The sequence below is a fragment of the Hippocampus zosterae genome, chromosome 4 (assembly GCF_025434085.1).
Source record: "Hippocampus zosterae strain Florida chromosome 4, ASM2543408v3, whole genome shotgun sequence".
Lineage (NCBI taxonomy): Eukaryota > Metazoa > Chordata > Actinopteri > Syngnathiformes > Syngnathidae > Hippocampus > Hippocampus zosterae.
The window spans coordinates 17,791,298-17,812,465 of record NC_067454.1 but is presented as its reverse complement, the minus strand read 5'-3'; the positions used below and the strand labels follow the sequence as shown (position 1 = coordinate 17,812,465).

General features: G+C 41.7%; 1 protein-coding gene and 2 long non-coding RNA genes across 4 annotated transcripts; 1 reads left to right on the top strand and 2 right to left on the bottom strand.

Annotated features, from left to right (window-relative positions):
* Positions 1-7,037: 7,037 nt before the first annotated feature.
* Positions 7,038-16,727, top strand: fgf7 (fibroblast growth factor 7). Its single transcript, XM_052063571.1, has 4 exons — positions 7,038-7,380; positions 7,584-8,173; positions 15,242-15,348; positions 15,434-16,727. The coding sequence occupies exons 2-4, from the start codon at positions 7,894-7,896 to the stop codon at positions 15,647-15,649; spliced, it is 603 nt and encodes a 200-aa protein (XP_051919531.1). The 5' UTR covers positions 7,038-7,380; positions 7,584-7,893; the 3' UTR covers positions 15,650-16,727.
* On the bottom strand, positions 13,784-14,538 carry LOC127599561 (uncharacterized). Its single transcript, XR_007962142.1, has 3 exons — positions 14,417-14,538; positions 13,938-14,221; positions 13,784-13,869 (listed from the first exon to the last, which is right to left on the bottom strand). It is a non-coding gene; the product is annotated as an uncharacterized LOC127599561 (long non-coding RNA).
* A 1,125-nt stretch (positions 16,728-17,852) lies between the features above and the next one.
* Positions 17,853-19,413, bottom strand: LOC127598995 (uncharacterized). Of its 2 annotated transcripts, none has more exons than XR_007961989.1 (3): positions 19,005-19,413; positions 18,845-18,911; positions 17,853-18,095 (listed from the first exon to the last, which is right to left on the bottom strand). It is a non-coding gene; the product is annotated as an uncharacterized LOC127598995 (long non-coding RNA). The 2 variants fall into 2 exon arrangements; XR_007961988.1 differs by having other exon boundaries at positions 19,022-19,413.
* Between the last annotated feature and the right edge of the window lie 1,755 nt (positions 19,414-21,168).

Sequence of the window (21,168 nt, the reverse complement as noted above, 5' to 3'; positions counted from 1 at the left end):
ATGTTGCAAATGCTTTATGACGAATTTTCAGTACCAGATGTCACAGTTAAACAGAAACAGATGTCTCCCTTTGTTTAAACAGATTTGATCAGACAGACAACAGCAACACTCCTTGACTCATAAACTAAAGTGTGTTGGGTCCACAATAAAAAGAAGGAGAAAGAGAAGAGAGATCGCAATATGAACATGTTTTTTCTCTTGCATCATTAAACTGTTCATACCGATGATGATCTTTTCCTTTGATGTGCTTCTTTGCGGACCTTAACATGGTCTCAAAAGTGTGTTTTCAACTCATGATAGGTTATTCTTGTGAAATAATATCTTTTTTTTCCTCGTCACAGGAAGACATTTGCAGAATGATTTGTTATTTTTTTCTGATCGTCTAGCCCTAATGCTTTGGTATATCATCCACATTCAAAACAGGGAAATCCCTTTGACTTGTTGTGCAGTCTCTGCAAATGCATCCTGGACACTCATACGCATGGATATTTTCAATCGAACACGCAGGAACCATTTTGATGTACAGTATCTCCTATCCCAACTACAGTAGGTCTGGCTTCTCAGGTGACACTGTTGCAAATTCTCAACATTATTTACCACGCATGACCAATTTCACATATCGGAACAGATTTTAGAAAGGATCATGAAAGTTGACACATGATTTGCTTTCGCGGGCCAAATAAAATGGTGTGATGGGCCGAAAGATGACACTTTTGTCCCTGTGAGTCACTGTGAGTGCGAATGGTTGTTCATCTATGTGGGTGAACCCTGCCCACTGCTCAAAGTCAGCTAGCATCGGTTGCAGCACGCCCGCCAGCCTTCACTGGATCACGCCTTCTGGAGCTCAGCCATGGCTTAGCGAATCAATTAATCCTCAGTGTCTGCCAATAATGATTATCCAAAACATACAATATGACCCCTCATGGTTAGTTGTCATTTGTGATGAAATGTTTGTGCGACTGGCTTGCATATAGTCAAATAGCTCCAGAAACACTGTGTAAAACAGTCGTGTCCCTCATTATCACACAACCCACCAACGCTAGCCAGCTTCATGCCAGCCTCGTTAAGCGCCCCATTTAGCTAAGTGAAGCCACACGAGACTCTTTTCAACTCAATATTGTTTCTCTTTATGTGTTTGCACCTCGCGAGTCTTATTATCACTGCACCTCGCAGTTTGAAAGCCCACCCGGTGTTTTATGGTTGTTAAATGCACCAACTAAATTAACGACAGCATTTGAACAGCACACTATATGTTAGCCTGTTTTGAAAAGCATGTGCGAGTGGGGCCTGGATGAGGGGGTGGTTTGTGTCACAACAAGCTACATGCCAGCTGTGTGGAGCAGCACACGGCGTGACATAGCTGGAAGAAGACTTTCAAAGAAGAGGAGACTGAAAGGGAAACGTAGCCGCTCAAATGGTCTAAGACGTTCATCTGGAAGCATTTTGTATCAAAGAAAAAGTGACATTGGTACACTAAATGCTCATGGCAGCAATCTCCTCCAGTTCAATTTCAGATCCCTCCTTGAATGAAGCAGTCTTTGAATAAGGTGGACTACGCTGAGTCATTTACGTATATTTAACATGGTTTTTTTTAAAAGACACAAAACAAAGTGGTGACTCATCTGAGCCACCACAGAAAGTTAACATTCATGAAAATACTACATGGAAATTCAAAATTGTCACCCCCACAAAATTCGTGGATATTTTTTGTGGGGATATTTTTAGAAATGTTCTAAAAATATTTTCTTAAAAACATTTTCAGATAAAATATTATCCATTCATTTTCTGATCCGCTTTATCCTCACAAGGGTCGCAAGGCATGCTGGAGCCTATCCCAGCCGTCTTCTGGCAGTAGGCGGGGGACACATCCGATCCGGTTGCCAGCCAATCGCAGGGCACACAGAGACGAACAGCCATCCGCGCTCACACTCGCACCTAGGGACAATTTAGAGTGTTCAATCAGCCTGCCATGCATGTTTTTGAAATGTGGGAAGAAACCGGAGTACCCGGAGAAACCCCACGCAGGCACATGCTGTTTATATTTTTAAGATTAAGATTTTTGGATCAGAATATGTTCCTTGGACGGTGGCATGGTCGGTGACTGGATGGCACGTCCGCCTCACAGTACAGAGATTGTGGGTTTGAATCTGGCCTTCCTGTGTGGAGTTTGCATGCTCTCTGGGTTCTCCGGTGTCCTCTCACATTCCAAAAACACGCATGGTAGTGTAAGCGGTGATGTCCGACTGAGTTGTGTTTAAGAATATTGAAGACGCACGGCAGGATTTCTTGATTTGGTTACGTTTAAACGTCTCAATCACAAAGCCTGACTAAAACAGCACAGATGTCCTCTTCGTCAATTATATTGACAGTACAGTAAGTATTTCCAGGTTTATTATTGGCCCTGTTACAGTAGGTTCATGAGACGCTCTAAATTGTCCTTAGGTGTGAGTGTGAGTGTGAATGGTTGTATGTCTATGTGTGACCTGCAATTGGCTGGCAACCAGTTCTGGGTATATACCGCCTAGTGCCTGAAGACGGCTGGGATAGGCTCCAGCACCCCTGAGCCCTCCTGAGGATAAGTGGATCAGATCATCGATGGATGGATATATCCTCCATTAAATATGCATTGATTTTTTTCTTTTTCAACTTTTTCAGTTCATGCGGTCTATAAAAAGGCCAAGGGGGAAATAAAACAAACAACTGTTATACTATTATATTCTACCACTGATCACTTTAGCTCTGCTTTGCACACTGTCTCACAGTTGTCACTGGGTGGTACAACCGCACAACGGTTCACTTACATTACGAAATCTCCTTCCATACCTATTTGTCATGTCCTTGTTTATGATGATACTAATACAGCGTGTTATACCGGAGACAAATTCCTTGTGTGTTCTACATACTTGGCCAATAAAGATCATTTTGATTCTGATCCTGAACAAAAATACTTTGAGGTCAAGTTTTGATTGGAACTGCAGGAGCTTCTAACAACAATTCAACAGGGAAAAATACTGGGAACATCTCTCAGTGAGATGCAGCGCTGCATTAAACACAAACCTAGCCCATATTACTAAACATTATTACACAATTCAAGACAATCAATCAAAACAGCATCTTGTTGAATTTGTTAAAGCAGAAATGCCCGATGCAGCTTTTCTGTGTCTTAGATTGCCCAGGTGAACCCAATAATGTATCATTGTTTGAGTCAGGGACCACACGTTTCACTGACAATATTTCACACAAAACACCCAATCATTCATTCAATGGCAACCGTGAAAGGGGTCAGGCTGAGGTGCGACCATGTGTTATTTTACTGCCCAGGAAGAGGTGCTTCAAAGTGTGTTACTCTGTGGAAAAAGCCTGCTGTCACACACCACCCTGCATTTCCGCTTTGTTCGCTACCAATAACCGGATGCATGTCCATAAAGTAGTGGAGGTTTAACTTGCGGCAGGATGCAAACAGCCACCGGTGTTTTGAATCTCTTAATTGAACAAACAGTAGCAAAACAGAGTAAGCACATGTATATTCTCATGTCCTGCTGTCACCCGCAACGCACAAAGCAGCTGAGCTCAAGCCACTAAATAGGCCAAGCCCGCCTTTTAAAGATCGTTCCTCATGAAACGTTACGGTTACTAAAATGTTGCACTTGAGATTCGTGACCCTAAATGGCCAAAAATGAAAACCTCAGATCATATGCGTGTACTGATTGTTGGTATTCCAGTGGATATACAAAGCTTTCAAATATACGAGTATACAAATACTTGATAGCTACTCAGATTCTGTCTATGCGGCAAAGGTCGGAACATAAACCCTGCGAGGGATCACTGTAATGGCAAAACCAGTTGTATGTTAACCCTGGAGAACCCACGGGGTCCACTTTGGCCCCTATAAATTCTCTTACTCAAATTCTACCCTTAAATGCCAAAGGGTCAAATTTGGCCCTAATCCTAAATTAGGATTAAAGCATTAAATATTTGGGGGGAAAACCCAGTATTTTGGTGTTCAGTGAACATATAGCAGTCATTTAATGTATAATTCATCATTTTCCAAAGAAGAAAAGGGTTCTTGGGTTCTCCAGGGTTTTAATAAAGTACTAATAATATAACTTTGTTATTTATTGTCGGAACTCTACTGCCATAATACTTTTCGTGATTTTGAACTTTGGTTTCATTGGACCATAATAAACTCTAACACATTTGTTCCGCTCTGAGTTCTTTTTGTCCAAAAGTCTAATTTCTCACATGATCTACTCTTAATCGTTTGAAAAACTGTGAAACTGTTTAAAACAAACAAGTCGAATAGGCGATCTAGATACAAAATAAATCCTGGAAAAGTCTCCAACCTGTCCAGAGTTTTCTAAAAACGACACTTTCTTGTGATGTTAATAACAGTTTGTGTGGATGAAATGGCGATAATACACAAGTATTTGTGTAGCCTCTGCCTCCAATTTACCTTCAGCTCAATACTGACATTTGTTTTCTCTCATCTCGTTTACTGTAAATCCCGCTTTGCTTCGCTGGCCGCAGTCAATCTGCACTCAATCTCTTACAGTTTGTGCAAAATTTAGCTGCCAGATTCTTAACTGGAACCAGTTGTCGGTCTCACGTTAGGCCCTTGTATTTGCTTTACTCCACTATCTGCCATCCAGGTGCAGAACTTACTTCAAAATTTTGTGAATCACATCGACATATATGGACAACACTTCCCCTGGTTCTATTTTTAATCTATTCTTTCCCCAAAATGGCAGCTGTTTGTCTTGTCCATGCTGGACTCAGACAACTAAAAACTATTGTGCCGTCTACAGTTTGGGATTGCTTTAAACAGCTACTTTTATGAGACTATTTTTCTCCTTGTTGGGGTTTATTAGTCTTTTTGGCAAACTCTTTAGTGTGTTCCCACACGTCAAAATGTTCTTTCTCTTCCTTTGAAGCCCGCTCTAGCTGTGTATTTTAAACATTTTTGCTTCATTACCGACTTGTACAGGAATCAAGCGTGATCATTTGCTGGGATGAGTCAGTAAACAAGAGCGTTCCTCATTCATACAGTATTTTGATTCGTCGGCCGTCTTTGTTAATTTATCCTTTGCCGCAAACGTGCTTGATTGCATCACTGCGTGTGTGCGTGTGTGTTTATAAGTCAGTTATTTTTACTTGCCGCTAATGTTATGAGGCTCCAATCCTGAGAGAGCCCCAATTATCGTGGAATTTAGAAAGCAAAAGCTGAACCCAAACAACGGTCTAAAACGGTGCTAAGAATAGACACACCCAGACATAATTCACTGTCCCAACATGAATGCACTCATATCGCTGCAAGACAAAGTGAGGATACATACGCAGCGACTCTTCAAGAATGCTTTTAGAGTATTGCAAGGTGACACTGCGTGGTGGCAGATGTATCTGGCAGTAAGAGGGGAAACTATCATAAATTGTGGACGAGGCATCAAGGACTAACACTCAAAAATATTCCTGTCCCGCATAGGAAAGAATACATTTAACCTGATAGACAACCAGCCTTCCGGAAATGAAGAGATTTACTGACAAGACAAATGCTCAAAGGACAGTTGCGGTCTAAACACTGTATGCTGTTGTCCAATTGAAAGAAAATGTGCACGTAGTGTACAGCCGACGTGAAGCAAGATTCTGAGAATGCAATAGGAGCTCACTCTGAATTGGGAGTTGGAGCAGGAAAGTGAGTCTGCGTGTTTGCATCTTCCATTGCAATGACCATCCGAGCTCACACTCATACCTAAGGACAAATTAGAGTGCTCCATTAACCTGCCATGCATGTTTTTGGAATGCGGGAGGAAACCGGAGTACCCGCAGAAAAGCCACTCAGGCACGGGTAGAACATGCAAACTCCACACAGGAAGGCCAGAGCCGGAATCAAACCCTGCACCCTTGCACTGTGAGTTTGACGCGCTAACCAGTTGATCACCGGGCCGCCCGTTTCAAATCCAAACGACGAAATATCCCTAAATATTCCTGTTCGAAGTCAACCCCCTGAAGGCATACACACATTTCCAACCTTCTTAGCAAGACCGCCATCCACTTGTGGAAGGATTCTTCTCGGATCCTCAGCAGTTTTTGTCATGTTGCAAGGTGGTGGTGGACTCCAAAATGCAGGCTGGAGAAAGGAGCAGGGTGTATTTGAAGAATTGTATTTAAAACAAGAAAACTAAATTCTAAACAAAGTCCAAAGTAACAAACAAAAACCATGGCAGAAACTAAAAACTCTCAATAACAAAAACATGACCAAAACAGGACTGAACCGAAAACATAACAATGAACTAAACATGACTGAAATAAATATGACAGTAGCAAAGGAACAGCAAACAAACCTGGAAAAAAAAAGACAATAAACCGAATCATAACAGTTTTGTTGTCACGGCCATCTTGATGCCGCCCACATCTGCAAAACAAGCCCCCTTGATATTACTCCTTGGGCTTGCGAAAAAGGAGGGGGGTGAAATCACAGCTAATTAGGAAGCTTGCTCCAGCAAGGCAATATTTTTTTAATACCATTTGATAGCACATTTCTCATTGTGAATCAGTGTTAAGTCGATGAAGGCAAAACGTCCAAGTGGGCCTGCAACCCTGACCTTCAGAGGAGGGCGTGCCATTCAGGGCTTGTCACTTTTGAAGTATATCCACTTGAAAGGAAATGCCGGCTAGTAAGGCAATAAATTGTGACGTTAAATACAAACGACCCCGGACACACAGATGAAGACTGAGCAGTTATGTCTTCTATTTTCTCCTCTTGGATGGATACCTGCCAGCCATAATTTGTTCCTCCCCACTACCACACACAATAAGAAGGGCTCGCCAGAGCTCTTCTTTGAAGCGGTTTCATGTCAGTCGCTAAATCCTTTCCAGAAATTGGGTTCAATGAAGAAAACCAACAGTCAGTGTAGCATTTAAAATGATAGGTAAGATGCCCCAACGGTCTTATCATATTGCAGTAAATACAGCATAAATAGAAGTCCCTGTTCCTGCAGTACTTGAAAGGCAAAATGTTTCAGAGATTGCATAGTGAGCGTACAAACGCACACCTGTGAGAGGCTGCTCTTGAGTTTATAGCTCCCTCTCACGTCCTGAGTGTGAGAAACAGCGGGAGGCAAGCGGAGGGTGTTGCTCGACTGCATCACAGCCACGGACAGCTGACTGGTTGGGATCTAATTGCTCTCAAGTGAGGTCAGTGGGAGGCATTTATCTCAGAGACAGTGGAGGTTCCACACCACACGTACAGTCTCTCTGCCAGTAGCGGGCAGGCGTCCATTGGAATAGACACGAGCTCTTAACTCACTGCACTGCCAGACTTATTTTAGGTGTTCCCATCCCAAATCGTGCTGAGAGGGAATTCGGCAAGTCCTTGCATCACATGTAAGTCATTACATTTTTACATTTTTCCGTCAGTGACATATTTTCTCATATGTCAGCACATGCCTGTCAAATTATACCAAAACATAGTTATTTGACAAGAAATACTACACCGTGTGCTACTTCAGAAAATTGTATTCGAAAGAATATACAGTATATAGGATTCCGTAGCATTTCCAGACATGTGTTTTGTTGTCCTCTGATAGATTTATGGTCTCGGGGGATGGAGAAGACAAAGTGTCGCGTCACTGAAGACGACAAATTGCGATAAGACATCACATCCCATTTCCTTCAGAGTATTCTCCGACTTCTTTCAATTCCAACAAACTTTGAGAACTCTTTCCTCCACAACGAGCCTGACTCGGCGTCCCGCAGGGACTCCCTCTTGCAAGAACACGGACCCTGAGTTCGCAGCTGGTGTGACAAGAGTTCAAGTGCTTGGGGTGAGGGATAGCACCCAGATCTCTTCTCCTGTTTCACTATGTTGTTCATCGATCCTCATTGCATTGTATTATAATGCGCAAATGGATGTTGCCATGGAACCTTCCAAATCTTATCTCGGGACTGCATGCCATCTTCCTATTGGGCAGTGTGCGTGTGGTCTACGGTGACTGCACTCCGGCGCAACTCACTGCCATCATGAACTGCTCGAGACACGAGCGTCACAGCAGGAATTATGACTACATGGAGGGAGGAGATGTGCGGATCCGACAGTTGTTCAGTCGCACCCAGTGGTTCCTGACAATTGATGATGAAGGCAACATCAATGGGACTCAGGACCTAACCAACTGTTACAGTAAGACGACTGTTTTGTCACTTTTAACCCTTGTGTGCTCCAAATTAAAAAGGCCTTAAGTTACGCATTTTACAATTTTTGTAATGATGTATTTTGTATTATAAAAACATTCTTTTTTTTTTTTTTTTTCAAACACTCAAAATGTTCAGAGGCATCTGTGCTATCCATAGATATATAGTTTTTATTAGTTCTTTGGGATTTTTTTATTCTTTATTTTTTGCAAAAGGAAAAAAAATTGTGTCTGGAGGTCCCAACCAAGCCCTACTAACAATACCGACCGGACATGTTCATGTAAAATGCATTGGTTTGAAGCCTCCTGCAAAAAGGCAAACTCATTTGCGATCCTCTGGCGCCACCTAAAAGTTGCACAATTGCACATTGTTGGGTTGGTCCTCAACCCAACAATGTGGCATTCATACGTCTGTCCAAGCGAAAACAAAGCGATTGACGTAAAAATCGCGTGAAATGCATGTTTACACATTAGGTTTACGATGCATTCAAAAATATGAATGATAATGGGTCTCTATGGTGCAAAATATGTAAATTGTGAAGATTAAGGTATCAAAACGGTTTTTTATTATTGCTGCAATGCCTGAGAATTATCAGCCGGTGACGTCATGAAATTTAGGCCATTTTAGAACCCCTCCATAAGTTTCAGCTCTCTCGTGCTTTTCTGAATGCCTTTGCCTTTGATTCAAAGACATCATTTTACATTTATCGCAAGCGCTGCACTACGAGGGTTTAAAAAAAAATCTCTAAGGAGCACGATGTCAACCACCTGCGTTCTTGTATGTAAATGCTACTGGGCACTGAAAAACACATTCCAAATACCAACCTTGAATGGCGTTATGCCGAACAGCGATATGAAGATAACGCAGTCCAACTCGGGCTGTCCCCAAGACAGCATGACACAAATATCTATTGACATTACGTGTGCCGAGTTCATATGACAGATAAGAGGTTGATTTCAGAAAACCTTCTCTTCTTGGAGAGGTTTACATGTTGAATGTTTACAATGTAATCCCTCGCGATACTGCAGTGATGTCAGAATGTCCAAACGAGTTGCCGTGGCTTTCACAGGCTTCTGACTGGCGACATTGCCGCGTCATCATCTGCCATTTTGTTCAAAAGGGAAATTGTGTGTGACGTACAGTGCTTAAAACAAATGATTAGAGCAGTTCTCATCAAAAATAATAACAGACCTTTTAACAATACGCAGTATGATGATGCACGACTCAGGAATTTGAGTGAGCGTGTGACATTTTACCAATTTAAACTGAAAGGAGTCATTTCAAACTAAACTGACTGAATAAGAGTTTTTAATGTACCGGTCCTAGGCTTCTCCGAGAAGTTCGACATTTGTCTGCTCAGGATCCTCAACTACTCTTCATCGTGAAGAAATGATTATGTGCTTCACAATCCTTTTTTTTCTGAAACAATATGTTTTAAAATTCAGATATAACAACAAAACGCATTCGAAATGTCATTTTGGTGATCGAGCTTCAGAGCTTCCACGTACTGGTGTTTTAACTATGACAGAAACAGAAATAAATATTACGAATGTCGTTCATTTGCGGCAGCCGCGGTATGAACTCTGCACGGGGTGGTAGTCGCATACATTTCTGAAGCTGTTTGTCCTTTATCAAAGAGCAACAGATAATTTATGAAGACGGGTGAGCTGTAACTTTTTTGAGGTCAAACTTGTTACTTTAAAGATAGAGATCATTCAGCTCCAATCACTTAACGAAGCAGAAAATGCTTCGTGCTGGCAGCAACATTGTTCAACATTCCTTCTTTAATTTTGTAAATGCCACAAGTTAATACGCGTGAAGATGAATGCAAGAGATATCTTATTTTAACAGTCAGTGCTGTTTATCTCTGCCAGGTGGGATTAATATGAGTGAAGTGGGTGAAAAAAGGTTTTCTCGAGCTGTCGTGTGCTCATGTAGCAAGAGTGACAGCGGTAAAACCCCGGCAGGTGCTGTTTGTGGCATGCCTGTCAAACCATAACAAGACCGTCAAAGGCTGCCTGACAAGTGCGTGTGAACACGCACTCACACACTCACCCCAGCACATTCGTTCTGCCTGAGTTACTCTCCCCAAAACATCTTGTGATGAGAGGAGGATTTCAATAAATTACAGGCACCAAAATTGAACTAAAATAACCTCCCCACAGGACATTTCACCATGATTACCAAAATGATTTCCATCATCTCTATCTGCGGTGGCTACAATGCAGACTATGTGCCATCTAAAAAAAAAAAAAAATAAACAAAATAAATAAAAAGTCAAACGTTGTCCGGTTATTGGTGAGTGAAGAGTTCTGAATGTCAGTCAGAAATTGTATTCTGAAGATCATATTCAAGAGCTACAAGAAAAGAAAATGGTAATGATGTTCTATGGTTGGAAACAAAGATGTAACATTGATTCAGCCTGTGGAGACTGACAATTGCACGCAAACGCGGAGATATTTAACGCAAAAGCCTTTGATTCAACCACCAGTGTACGGTACCCTTTTCTATAGCATTCTAAACTACAGTAAAGGCATTTTTTCCAAAAGAAACCACAATGTAAAACTGAGACTACCACTCTTTGAAATTCCGACATTCCCGACTGGAAGCATGCCTGTGGTACGTGTTTTATAACTTTTTTGACATTTCACAAAGCACCGATTGTTACCCGCAATTTTGCTCTTTGCCGTCTATTTTTGGTATTTCTGGAAAAATACAGCCGCACTGCAGCAATCAATATAAACAAATGTACATAGACAGTAATCTCTCTCTCTCACACTCTCTCTCTATGTATATGACACCCTTTGACACTTGGTCATGTCATTTCCCAGGCTACTTTGGTTTTTATCATTTTAAATTTGGTTTGCATATTCCAAAAAACAAAAACAAAAGATTAGTGGAACAAATAAGATGGTTTCAATTTAAGCAAGCTTGGCAACGGTGATTGTCTGCACTTGGACATTAATGTGAAACTCCAGGGGCAGTGCAGCAAATATGATGGTGATAGCAAGAATAAAAACAAGAATTTGAAAAAAGCATCCAATACATTGACAGGTTGATTAAAACCAAATGGAACCACGGCGGTTCCAAAAACAAAACAAAAAAAACCCCTAAAACCTCCATGTTATGTGTTATTTAGTTTGTGGGGAGAGAGAAGAATGGCAACTTATACTTGGTGTCAGGGGCAACTACATATGTAATGCATATTGAAATATGGACTAATGTTGGCAGTGAATCATGTCGTTTCAGGATGGGGGGGGGGACTACAGCGAATGAATAAAGACCATGCCAACAAATTCAAGTCAAGTCAAGTCAAGTCAACAGTATTTATAGAGCACTTTCAAACAGCCATCGCTGCATACAAAGTGCTGTACATGGAGCGATTTAACATATACAATAAACAGTAAGACGAATCAGTAATAAGTAATAAGTAATAAGGCGGTAGAAAGCACCAAGCAGTAAAACCAATAGCAAATCTAAGTCATGCTGAGTCAAACGCCAAAGAATACAAGTGAGTTTTGAGGAGGGATTTAAAGATGGGCAGCGAGGAGGCTTGCCGAATGTTCAGTGGGAGGTCATTCCAGAGAGATGGACCAGCAACAGAAAAGGCTCGATCCCCTCTGAGCCTCAGTTTAGTTCTTGGTACGTCTAGCAAAGACTGGTCCACAGACCTGAGGCGCCGGGCAGGGGTGTAGGGGCGTATGAGCTCAGAGAGGTAAGGTGGCGCGAGATTATTCAGAGATTTGAAAACAAAGAGGAGGATCTTAAAAATAATTCTAAAATGAATGGGGAGCCAGTGAAGGAATGCCAAAGTAGGAGTTATATGCTCCCTCTTACGAGTACCAGTCAAGAGGCGAGCAGCGGCATTCTGTACCAGCTGAAGGCGCTTGATGGAGGACTGGCTGACTCCAAAGTACAGGGCGTTGCAGTAATCGAGCCGGGATGTGACAAAGGCATGAATTACTGTCTCAAAGTGTTCATGTGAGAGGAAAGGTTTTATTTTGGCCAGCTGTCTAAGGTGAAAGAAGCTGGATTTAACAACGGCACCAATTTGCCGATCGAGTTTGAAATCACTGTCCAGTTTAAGTCCCAAGTTTGAGACCGTTGATTTCAGATAAGGAGATAGGGGGCCCAAGTCTACAGGATGGAATGTACAAGGTCCACTGGGGCCAAACAATATCACCTCTGTCTTCTTTTCGTTGAACTTCAAGAAATTTTGTGCCATCCAGGTTTTGATTTCTTCCAGACAGGATAGGAGTGGCCTTAATGAGAAGGTGTCTTTCTTGCTCAGTGGGACATAGATCTGGCAGTCATCTGCATAGCAGTGGAAAGGAATACCATGTTTCCTTAAGATGGAACCCAATGGGAGCAGATACAGCGAGAACAGCAGAGGCCCCAGAATTGAGCCCTGTGGAACACCACATGACAGGGGAGCAGTGCGTGATTCAGAGCAGCCAAGGCTGACACAAAAGGTCCTGTCAGCTAGATAGATAGATAGATAGATAGATAGATAAATTCAATTTAACATAGTGTTGCTGCAAATCTATTTCAATTGCCATTTGAAAATTGAATTCTAGATCTTTTTTTAATAAGAACACAAGACCAAGTCCTTTAAATTCAAGACAAATGTGAACAGTACGAGCGTTGAAATGTGCGCAGGATACTGTACAAGTTTTCCATCTTTCCACAGTAGACCAAACAACTCTTCAACTGTCTCATATATCAGTGGAAGAGCACTTTCATGCTCTGAGAGACATGATGCTTTTGCACGATACAAATAAACACAGTGAAGCTATGCCGCTTGTCCTCGTTAGGGTCGAGTACAGTTTGCGCTAATAAATTAATCAAAAATTCTAAACTTAAAAGTGTGTGAAAGGTCTACAAATAGAGAGGTAGAACTTTGGGACGGCTGACATGATATGTCGCAGCTCAGCAAGCCCCCAAGGGGTAGCAATGGTGAGTCCGAGAGTGCCGAGCATAAACAACATTCCAAGATTGGGATCCTCTCATCTGTTTGTGATCTAGCAAGTGAGATTAGCACCGCATGCTCAATGTCAGTGTGGAAAACAGCTCTAATAGAGGTCTTCCCTCTTTCCTCCAATGGTCAGGTGCCAAGAGTTTGGACGCGTCATATCAAATGGTGGTGGGAAAAGAAATGCTTTGTTTCATGTGTATGATGTATTGCTGCCACACAGATGTTGCTTGTATGTTTTTCTAAAAATAAAGTTTCAAATTTACTATTATATATTGTTGTGCATGCACATTCGGGACAGGTGAGGTAAGCCTGTAACATGATCCGCTCTGCCATGTCAAAACCGCTCTCCCTCAAAGGGTTACATATGCTTTTATTCTACTTCAAAATTTCCAAATAATCAAAATTCACATATAGGCTAATCTTCTATTTTGGGTTCATATTTATACACTGCAGTACTCACAAAAAAAAGAAAAGGGGATATTTGGCTCTCCAAAAGCTAGTTTTGGTGACAACAGTGGCCAATGCATAGCGCGCTCCTTGACATCTCAGAGATTTGTTGGCGGCCGTCATTTCTGCTCAACATGAAGCGACTTTCATCAGAGAACAGCACTGAGGCCCACTGGTCCCTCGTCTGGCGTAAATGCTCCTTGGTCCACGCAATACAATGGCACCTGTGCCTGGTGGTATAGTCAGGTACTCTTGCGGGTCATCTAACACACAGACCACACTGATGTAAACGCTTTCAAATGGCCTAACGTGACACTTGGGTGCCTCTCACCTTCCTTAAATGTCCCTGGAGTTGAGTGGCTGTCATCCGGTTTCTCTGGGCATTGTTCACAACGTAGCGGTCATCAGCATGAGATGGGGCCAAAGGACGTCCACTTCTACATCTTTCTGTGACTCTTCCAGTCTCTCGGTATCTCTGTTAGAAACTGCTGATACTCTGTTACACTATAAGCTCGGTGGCCACTTCCGTCTGAGAACATCCTGTCTGAAGCATCACAATGGCAAGGTACTGTTGCCCCATTGTTAGGTGTCGTCTTGGTTTCCTGATGTCAAAATCTGAACAGCATGATAAGGACGACTGACATCAGCTCTAACCCAACCAGGACATTTATTGGTCGATTGAAGGATCAAACAGCTGTTGTGAATTTTGCAATTAAACTCCTCTTTAGAGAACAGCAACTTGTGTACTGAAAACATTTAACAGTTGGACATGTGCATTCAAAAGCTTTGAGAAGGTCACATTAAGTTTACCTTTCAATGCATTTTAGCCTCGTCCTGAAATGTCACTCTAAAGCTTAATATCCCTAACTTCTTGTGAGTAGTGTATATCCGACTCCAGAGGGATCCGTGCCTCACCGCTCATGAACCTCACCGCATTTCACTTGACTTGCACAACAATAAATATCGTTACATTGATACCTCTATGATAATATCAATCAAAACTGATCATTATTATCTCAGTAATGGCAGAATTGTTGGTATAGCTCTAATCGGTTCCATATCCCTATATAGAAATTCATATAGTGTTCTGTGAGTGTACAACTATTTCGGTCTGAATATCATCAAAGCTGCAGTTTGGCTTAATGTTCCACCTTACTTTCAAGTCCATCATGCTTCGTTTTAATACTGAGCCAACATTCATGGTACTGCTGTCAACAAAGCCCCCGGGTGTACTGCATGCAAATGCACCGACATTCATCACTCGCTGTTTACATGAAAACACAAACCGCTCTTGCAATGCATGTATGCGTGTACTCTCTCGGTTTTCAAGCGCAGGCTTTGACTATCGCGTGCAAGGCTCACACAGGCAGGTCATTTTCTCAGTCCCTGGGGGAACGAGTCCTAATCTGTCTCCCATATGTGCTACGACATATAAATTGGGGCTTTTGCAAGGGCCAGGCAGGTCAACTAACAAGTTTGAATGAAGCCAGAGAAGCCACTTTCTCATTACCCACAGGAACTTCCGTCTCGTTCTCTTAATGAAGACAAATGGAGGGGGGAAGGGGATTCTGAAGTGAAGGCTGGATGTCAACAGCATCTTACCTGTTCTGTTCTATGTTTTTACATGTCTGATAGGCATTCTTGAGATCAGGACAGTGTCTGAGGGGGGCATACTGGCTATCAAAGGCATAAAGAGTCAGCATTACATCTCCATGAACAAAGCCGGACAGCTGCGGGGAAAGGTAAATGTCACTGGCAAACCATACAATTGCTTATCACAACAACACGTGGCTGAGATTAAGCTGCCCTTCTTGTGACCCTTTGCAGAGGACCTACACTGAAAACTGCAACTTCAAGGAGGTTTTCCTAGAAAACTACTTCAATGCATACTCCTCGGCCAAGTGGACTAAAAATGGCAAAGAAATGTTCATCGCGCTGTCTCAGAAGGGGCGGCCCATGCGAGGGAAGAAGACGAGGAGGGAGCACGTTGCGTCTCACTTCATCCCCATGAAATGCAGGGAGGAGGAGAGGAGGGCGGACTGAGACAGACCACTATGTGTATGAATTCACTTAGCAAATATGTTAACGGACATATAAGCTCATCACCAGCTACACACCGCTTTCTCCAAGACTGTAATCAGCATTTGACAATTTATAATTTGCAGTTTCAGCATTCCGTTGGCCGGGGCAAACGTTTTTCTCTCCCCAACAACAGTTTGGCACCAATTTGAGAAGCTTTAAGGCCATCGCCTTGCTCCGACATTTACAATTTACAATACACCAAAAGATCCGGTTTCAAGAAACCCGACATGAATTATGGAAATTAATGCATGTCAGTTGAGCAGGTGAACGATAAGCTTTGAAAAACTGCGCAACCTAAACTGTCAAATGCTGATGGCCTCATGTCTGGCTGAACGATACCTGAAACAAAATGGGAAAAAGGAAGGAAGTATAGAGTGACTTTTGGGTTTGGGTCATCCTGTATACGCCACTGTAATACACAGCAAGGACAAGGGTCTTAAGAAACACCTCCTAATTAAATAATCAGCGGTTGGACTACACCCCGAGTTCCCCTGAATTTCCATTATTTCAGTTTACCAATACAGTATAAACAATTCTGTGTGTAACTGCTTGCAGAAAGCACTTTCTGGTCCACTAAGGCATGGTTGGATAAGTTTTGTGTCGGAGAACATTTCTTCAAAGCCACCAAACCCCTTTGGAATGACCCAACACGATGTGCACAGCCTTCTCAGACTGGGGATCAAATCTATATTTGCTCCTTTTTTCACTTCCTGTTAATTTATCCGTCCCTCCACGTTCTAATCCGCTTATCTTCACAAGAACCTATTCCAAGCTGTCTTTAGGTGCTAGGCGGGGTACACCCTGAACCAGCTGCCAGCCAATCGCAAGGCACACAGAGACGAACAACTATTCCACTATTTGGCCATGTGATGGCCAAATAGTGAAAACAACAAACCAATACATTACTGTACAACATTTTGTCTACAGATGACGCTACTTGAAGACAAGCAAGTAGTTTGACTTGCGACACCAGCTTTTAAACCACTCTTCAATTTTATTGTTTTATTATTAAATGTTATATTTCTTAATAAGAGTTTCCTGTTTGTTTATTTTCCTCAAAGCAACGCTGACACACACACACACACACACACACACACACAAATTCACACTTGAATGGATGAACAGATGAACAAATAAAAGTGGTAATGAAACACATGGTAGAGTCCAAATTGTAACGCAACATTCAAATTTTGGGTCAAAGTCAAGACAATACCGGAATTAAACCAAATAAGTGAACAGTATGTTTACATTTGAAAAACAAGTTACTAATTCTCATTCCAGTTTGACACGGTCCTAACCTAGAATACTTCATCCAGGAGTGGAGAGCCACTTTTACCAAATCTTCCAGATTTCAATTTGAAAAGGAATTGATCCTGATTTTATTTGATATTATTAACACTTGTGAGTTCAATAATTTGGGACATTTTAATACCACCTGAAGGGTTGCTGTGTTTTTCAAGACATAATTGCCCTCCAAACAATTCGCGTGAATTCTTTAGTTTTGTCCAAAACTGTAAAACAAGAAGGAATAAGCAAAGGTGCAACTTAATTTGAAAGTGGCATGTAAAGATGGTTGACAGTAAAAAAAATCTTTTATCTCACGATTTCCAAAATTGGGTCCGTCAGCGAGTCGTAATTTTCTCGCACATCAGTGCAATTAATTTGCATGGGGTCACCACATCAAATTTGACAGTTAAGTGAGGCAAAGTTCTGCCATTTCCAAGTGACAACCAAAATGCTCTCACGTCAAACCCAAAAGGTAAGTGTAATTTGACGATAAGCGCTGCCTCCTGTAGGGTTTGCTTTTCTCTTGAGACTCTGGACTTAATAACCAGCCACTTGCCCAGTTGTAATGTTAATCAAAGGCCATTGGCCCAATAGAACAGTCAAACATTGAAAGCCCACTGAAACTTAAAGCAGCTGCATTCAATTTTCAACAGGTAGTCTAATAAATATGTTAAGCGTTGTGTATAAGAGCTTTTCACCTCTGAACATTTTTTTCAGTTGAAATATTCACTGAAAATGGAGATATGAATAGTTGTTTCTGAAAACAGTTCAGATTGTATACAGTGGATCCCCAATCACATGAGAAAGTGTGGGCAAACTTTTTACTAGTAGACTTGAAATGTTAAAGAGGTTTGAAGATGATAAATTCACGGGTCTGTAAAATATATTTTATTATGTGCACACCATGATAAAATACAGAGCCAAACTCATATTTCTATTTCTTCGGCTCAACATATGTTTGTTATTATGTATACACGCTCTGCGGCCTGGTGGTCGACTGGTTCGCACGTCGGCCTCATAGTGCAGAGGTGCAGGGTTCAATTCCGGCTCACGCCTTCCTGTGTGGAGTTTGCATGTTCTCCCCGTGCCTGAGTGGGTTTTCTCCGGGTACACCGGTTTCCTCCCATATTAAAAAATAAATAAATAAATAAAAACATTCATGGCAGGTTAATGGAGCGCTCCAAATTGTCCCCAGGTGTGAGTGTGAGCGTGAATGGTTAAATGTCTATATGTGCCCTGCAATGGGCCGGTTCACGATATACCCCGCCTACTGCCCGAAGTCAGCTGGGATAGGCTCCAGCACGCCCTGCGACCTGTGTAACCATAAAGCAGATCGGAAAATGGATGGATGGTCATACATTCTTAAGTATGCCCATGTCCATAAGTAACAAGATGTATGCTTTGTTATTTGATGATGTTAAAGAGAAAGGGAAAATGTTGATTCCCATCCAACCCCTTTTTATGATTTGATAACTTGTGTCCCTACAAAAATTAAATTCCCCTGGAGAGGTGAAAGAACTTGACTCAGATTAGTCAAGCTAATGCAACAGGTATGATGCCGCTGATGTTTAGATAACATTTCAGAGGCTTAATTAGCAAAGAAACATTAGAGAAACATATTTGCCTGTGGACAGACGACATGACTCAAAAAAGATGAATTGATAAACCAAGTACAATCTAAACATGTGACGTTTTAATGTAAATTTAATTCCATTGAGTTTCGACGACAGTGACCACAATATCAGACATACTAGCAGACCTCCCTAACTTTCCAGCCTCATTCATGCATGAACACACACACACACACACACACACACACACACACACACACACACACACACACACACACACACACACACAGAGTTTTACCTCTGTAGGCTGGGTTCACATCTGGGCCCTTGTCAGATAAACCCGGTCAAATTGGTAGAGCAAGCCCCTGAAATACATTTGACCCAAACAACATGTGAGCAAGGTAAAGCTGGATGCCAAGTCACGTAAAGTTAGTCTCAGCAGATAATTTGTAACATACTTAATGTGTAAACCCACTCCGCATTCAGGTTTGTGCGTTCCCAGCGCACCCAAGGCTCCAGCGCCTGTGAGAGAGAACTGTCAGGAGAGAGCACGCAAAGTGGCATCAATTATACAAAATTTCAGATTCAGATTCAGAAAACTTTAATTGCAACACCTACACACGTACTTACTTCATTGGAACTGCAGCACACTTTTATCGAACAAAAGAGAACCTCAATCTACTCAATTTAAATAACAGCATAAATGCTGAAAAGGTCGAACCATACCCATAACAGGATATCTATCAAATTGATGCTCAAAGTGTGGTATGGGCCGTCTCTATCCATCCATCCATTTTCTCATCCGCTTATCCTCACAAGGGTCGCGGGCGTGCTATCCTAGCTGTCTTCGGGCAGTAGGCGGGATTTCACCCTTGAAGTGGTTGCCAACCAATCACAGGGGTACACATAGACAAACAACCATCTGCGCCCACATTCATACCTATGGACAATTTAGACGAGTGTTCAATCAGCCTGCCATGCATATTTTTGGAATGTGGGAGGAAACCGGAGCACAGGGAGACACCCAATATTTTGGATACACTGATCATTTGTCAAATATCTCTAAATATTTTGGCAATCAACAATTAATGATTTTCACTAAATAGTTTGGCAATCAACAATGAATGATTTTCACTAAATATTTTGACAATCAACAATGAATGATTTTCAGACCGACTCGAATTTAAGATTGTCCACATCTTCGGAAATGCAGTCTCTCAAGATTAAGATCCGTTCTGTGTAATCCGCCATGAAAGCAGACCGACATCCTTTATGTGGAATGAAAAATAAAACATTTGCAAACATCTGTTTTTACTTTGGAAAACAATGACCAACATTTTCTGACATGTCATTCACCAACGGGTAACTGAATGATAATCACTTTCTGTCTATCTAAAATAATCGTTAGTAGCAAACCTAATAATAGATAATGGTTGAAAACAATTTCAAACAATAGTTGTAGAAAGGGCTTTGCTTTTTCTTTTTTATGGCTCTTTTCCATGACTCAGCCTATTTCAAGAAAACGTCTGCCATCATGGACAACTTGGTACGAGAACTCAAAATGCCTCAGAAGGATTTGCGTGTTTGCTTTTTCTTTGGATTATTGTTTTGATTCATTTCACAAGAAGAATGAGTCTCAGGAACAGAGGTTAAATGAGTACAACTTACGCATCAACCTTACGTGACATCTCCTGCTATGAAAGGCCGAGGGAGAGCTTTATAGTGAGAATTGAAAAAAATCATGTGCCAAGCATTACGCCTTAGTATAGCTTATTGAAATTTAATCTGTTTTATTGTTCCTGTGGTTAGATTTCTTTTGGTTGAAATATTACCGCCCAAATTTAATAACGATTACATGAGTCTGGAACAGATGATCTCAATCTTTACTATTTCTCACGGGAAATTTATTTTTCAAAATCTGAGATCAACGATTGTCCTGCAAGTGTGTTTACCTCAATAACGGTTCGACTGTGTTTGTTTCCGTGCCTCTTGCATTGCCTTTGTGTTATCTGCAACAAAACAAATCAATTAAAGAACACATTATCTGTTCAAGTGTTTTGGGGATCCATTTGATATTCGTGTGGAGGCATAAATGCAGACAACCACATGTGGTCCATATTACCAACTGCATGTGCAGACATCAGCAGTCTGACAATACGAGCAGCACCTTTGGGAAAAGGCTGGAGGTGAACGAGGTGGGGAATGAGCCTGGTGGCTGGGGGCTTCTGAAAGTATTGGCGAGTGAAAAGCACCTGAAAGAAAGGCCAAAAGGTCTTGTGCGATATGGAGAGGCCCGATAGGAGAAAAGCGGGAGGGTCAACAGCCAAAAACCTTATTTTCTTCAAAGAAATCGATAGTTATGCAACTTGGGGGATTCTGTGTCTACAAAACACCAAAGCAATGTGAAAGCAACACGCAATGCACCACAAAAATCACATGTTCGGCGACGGCAGATGACTGCCTCTTTGTGTGGGAAACCTTGAACTCTACGAGCAAGTCACGCAAGCATTTGCAATTGGTGAATTGTTGATATTAAGAAAACCTTTATTAGTCTCGCAATGGAGAAATTACAGATTCACAGCAGCATGGAGGATAACATGGCATCTGTGTAGGATGACTAGA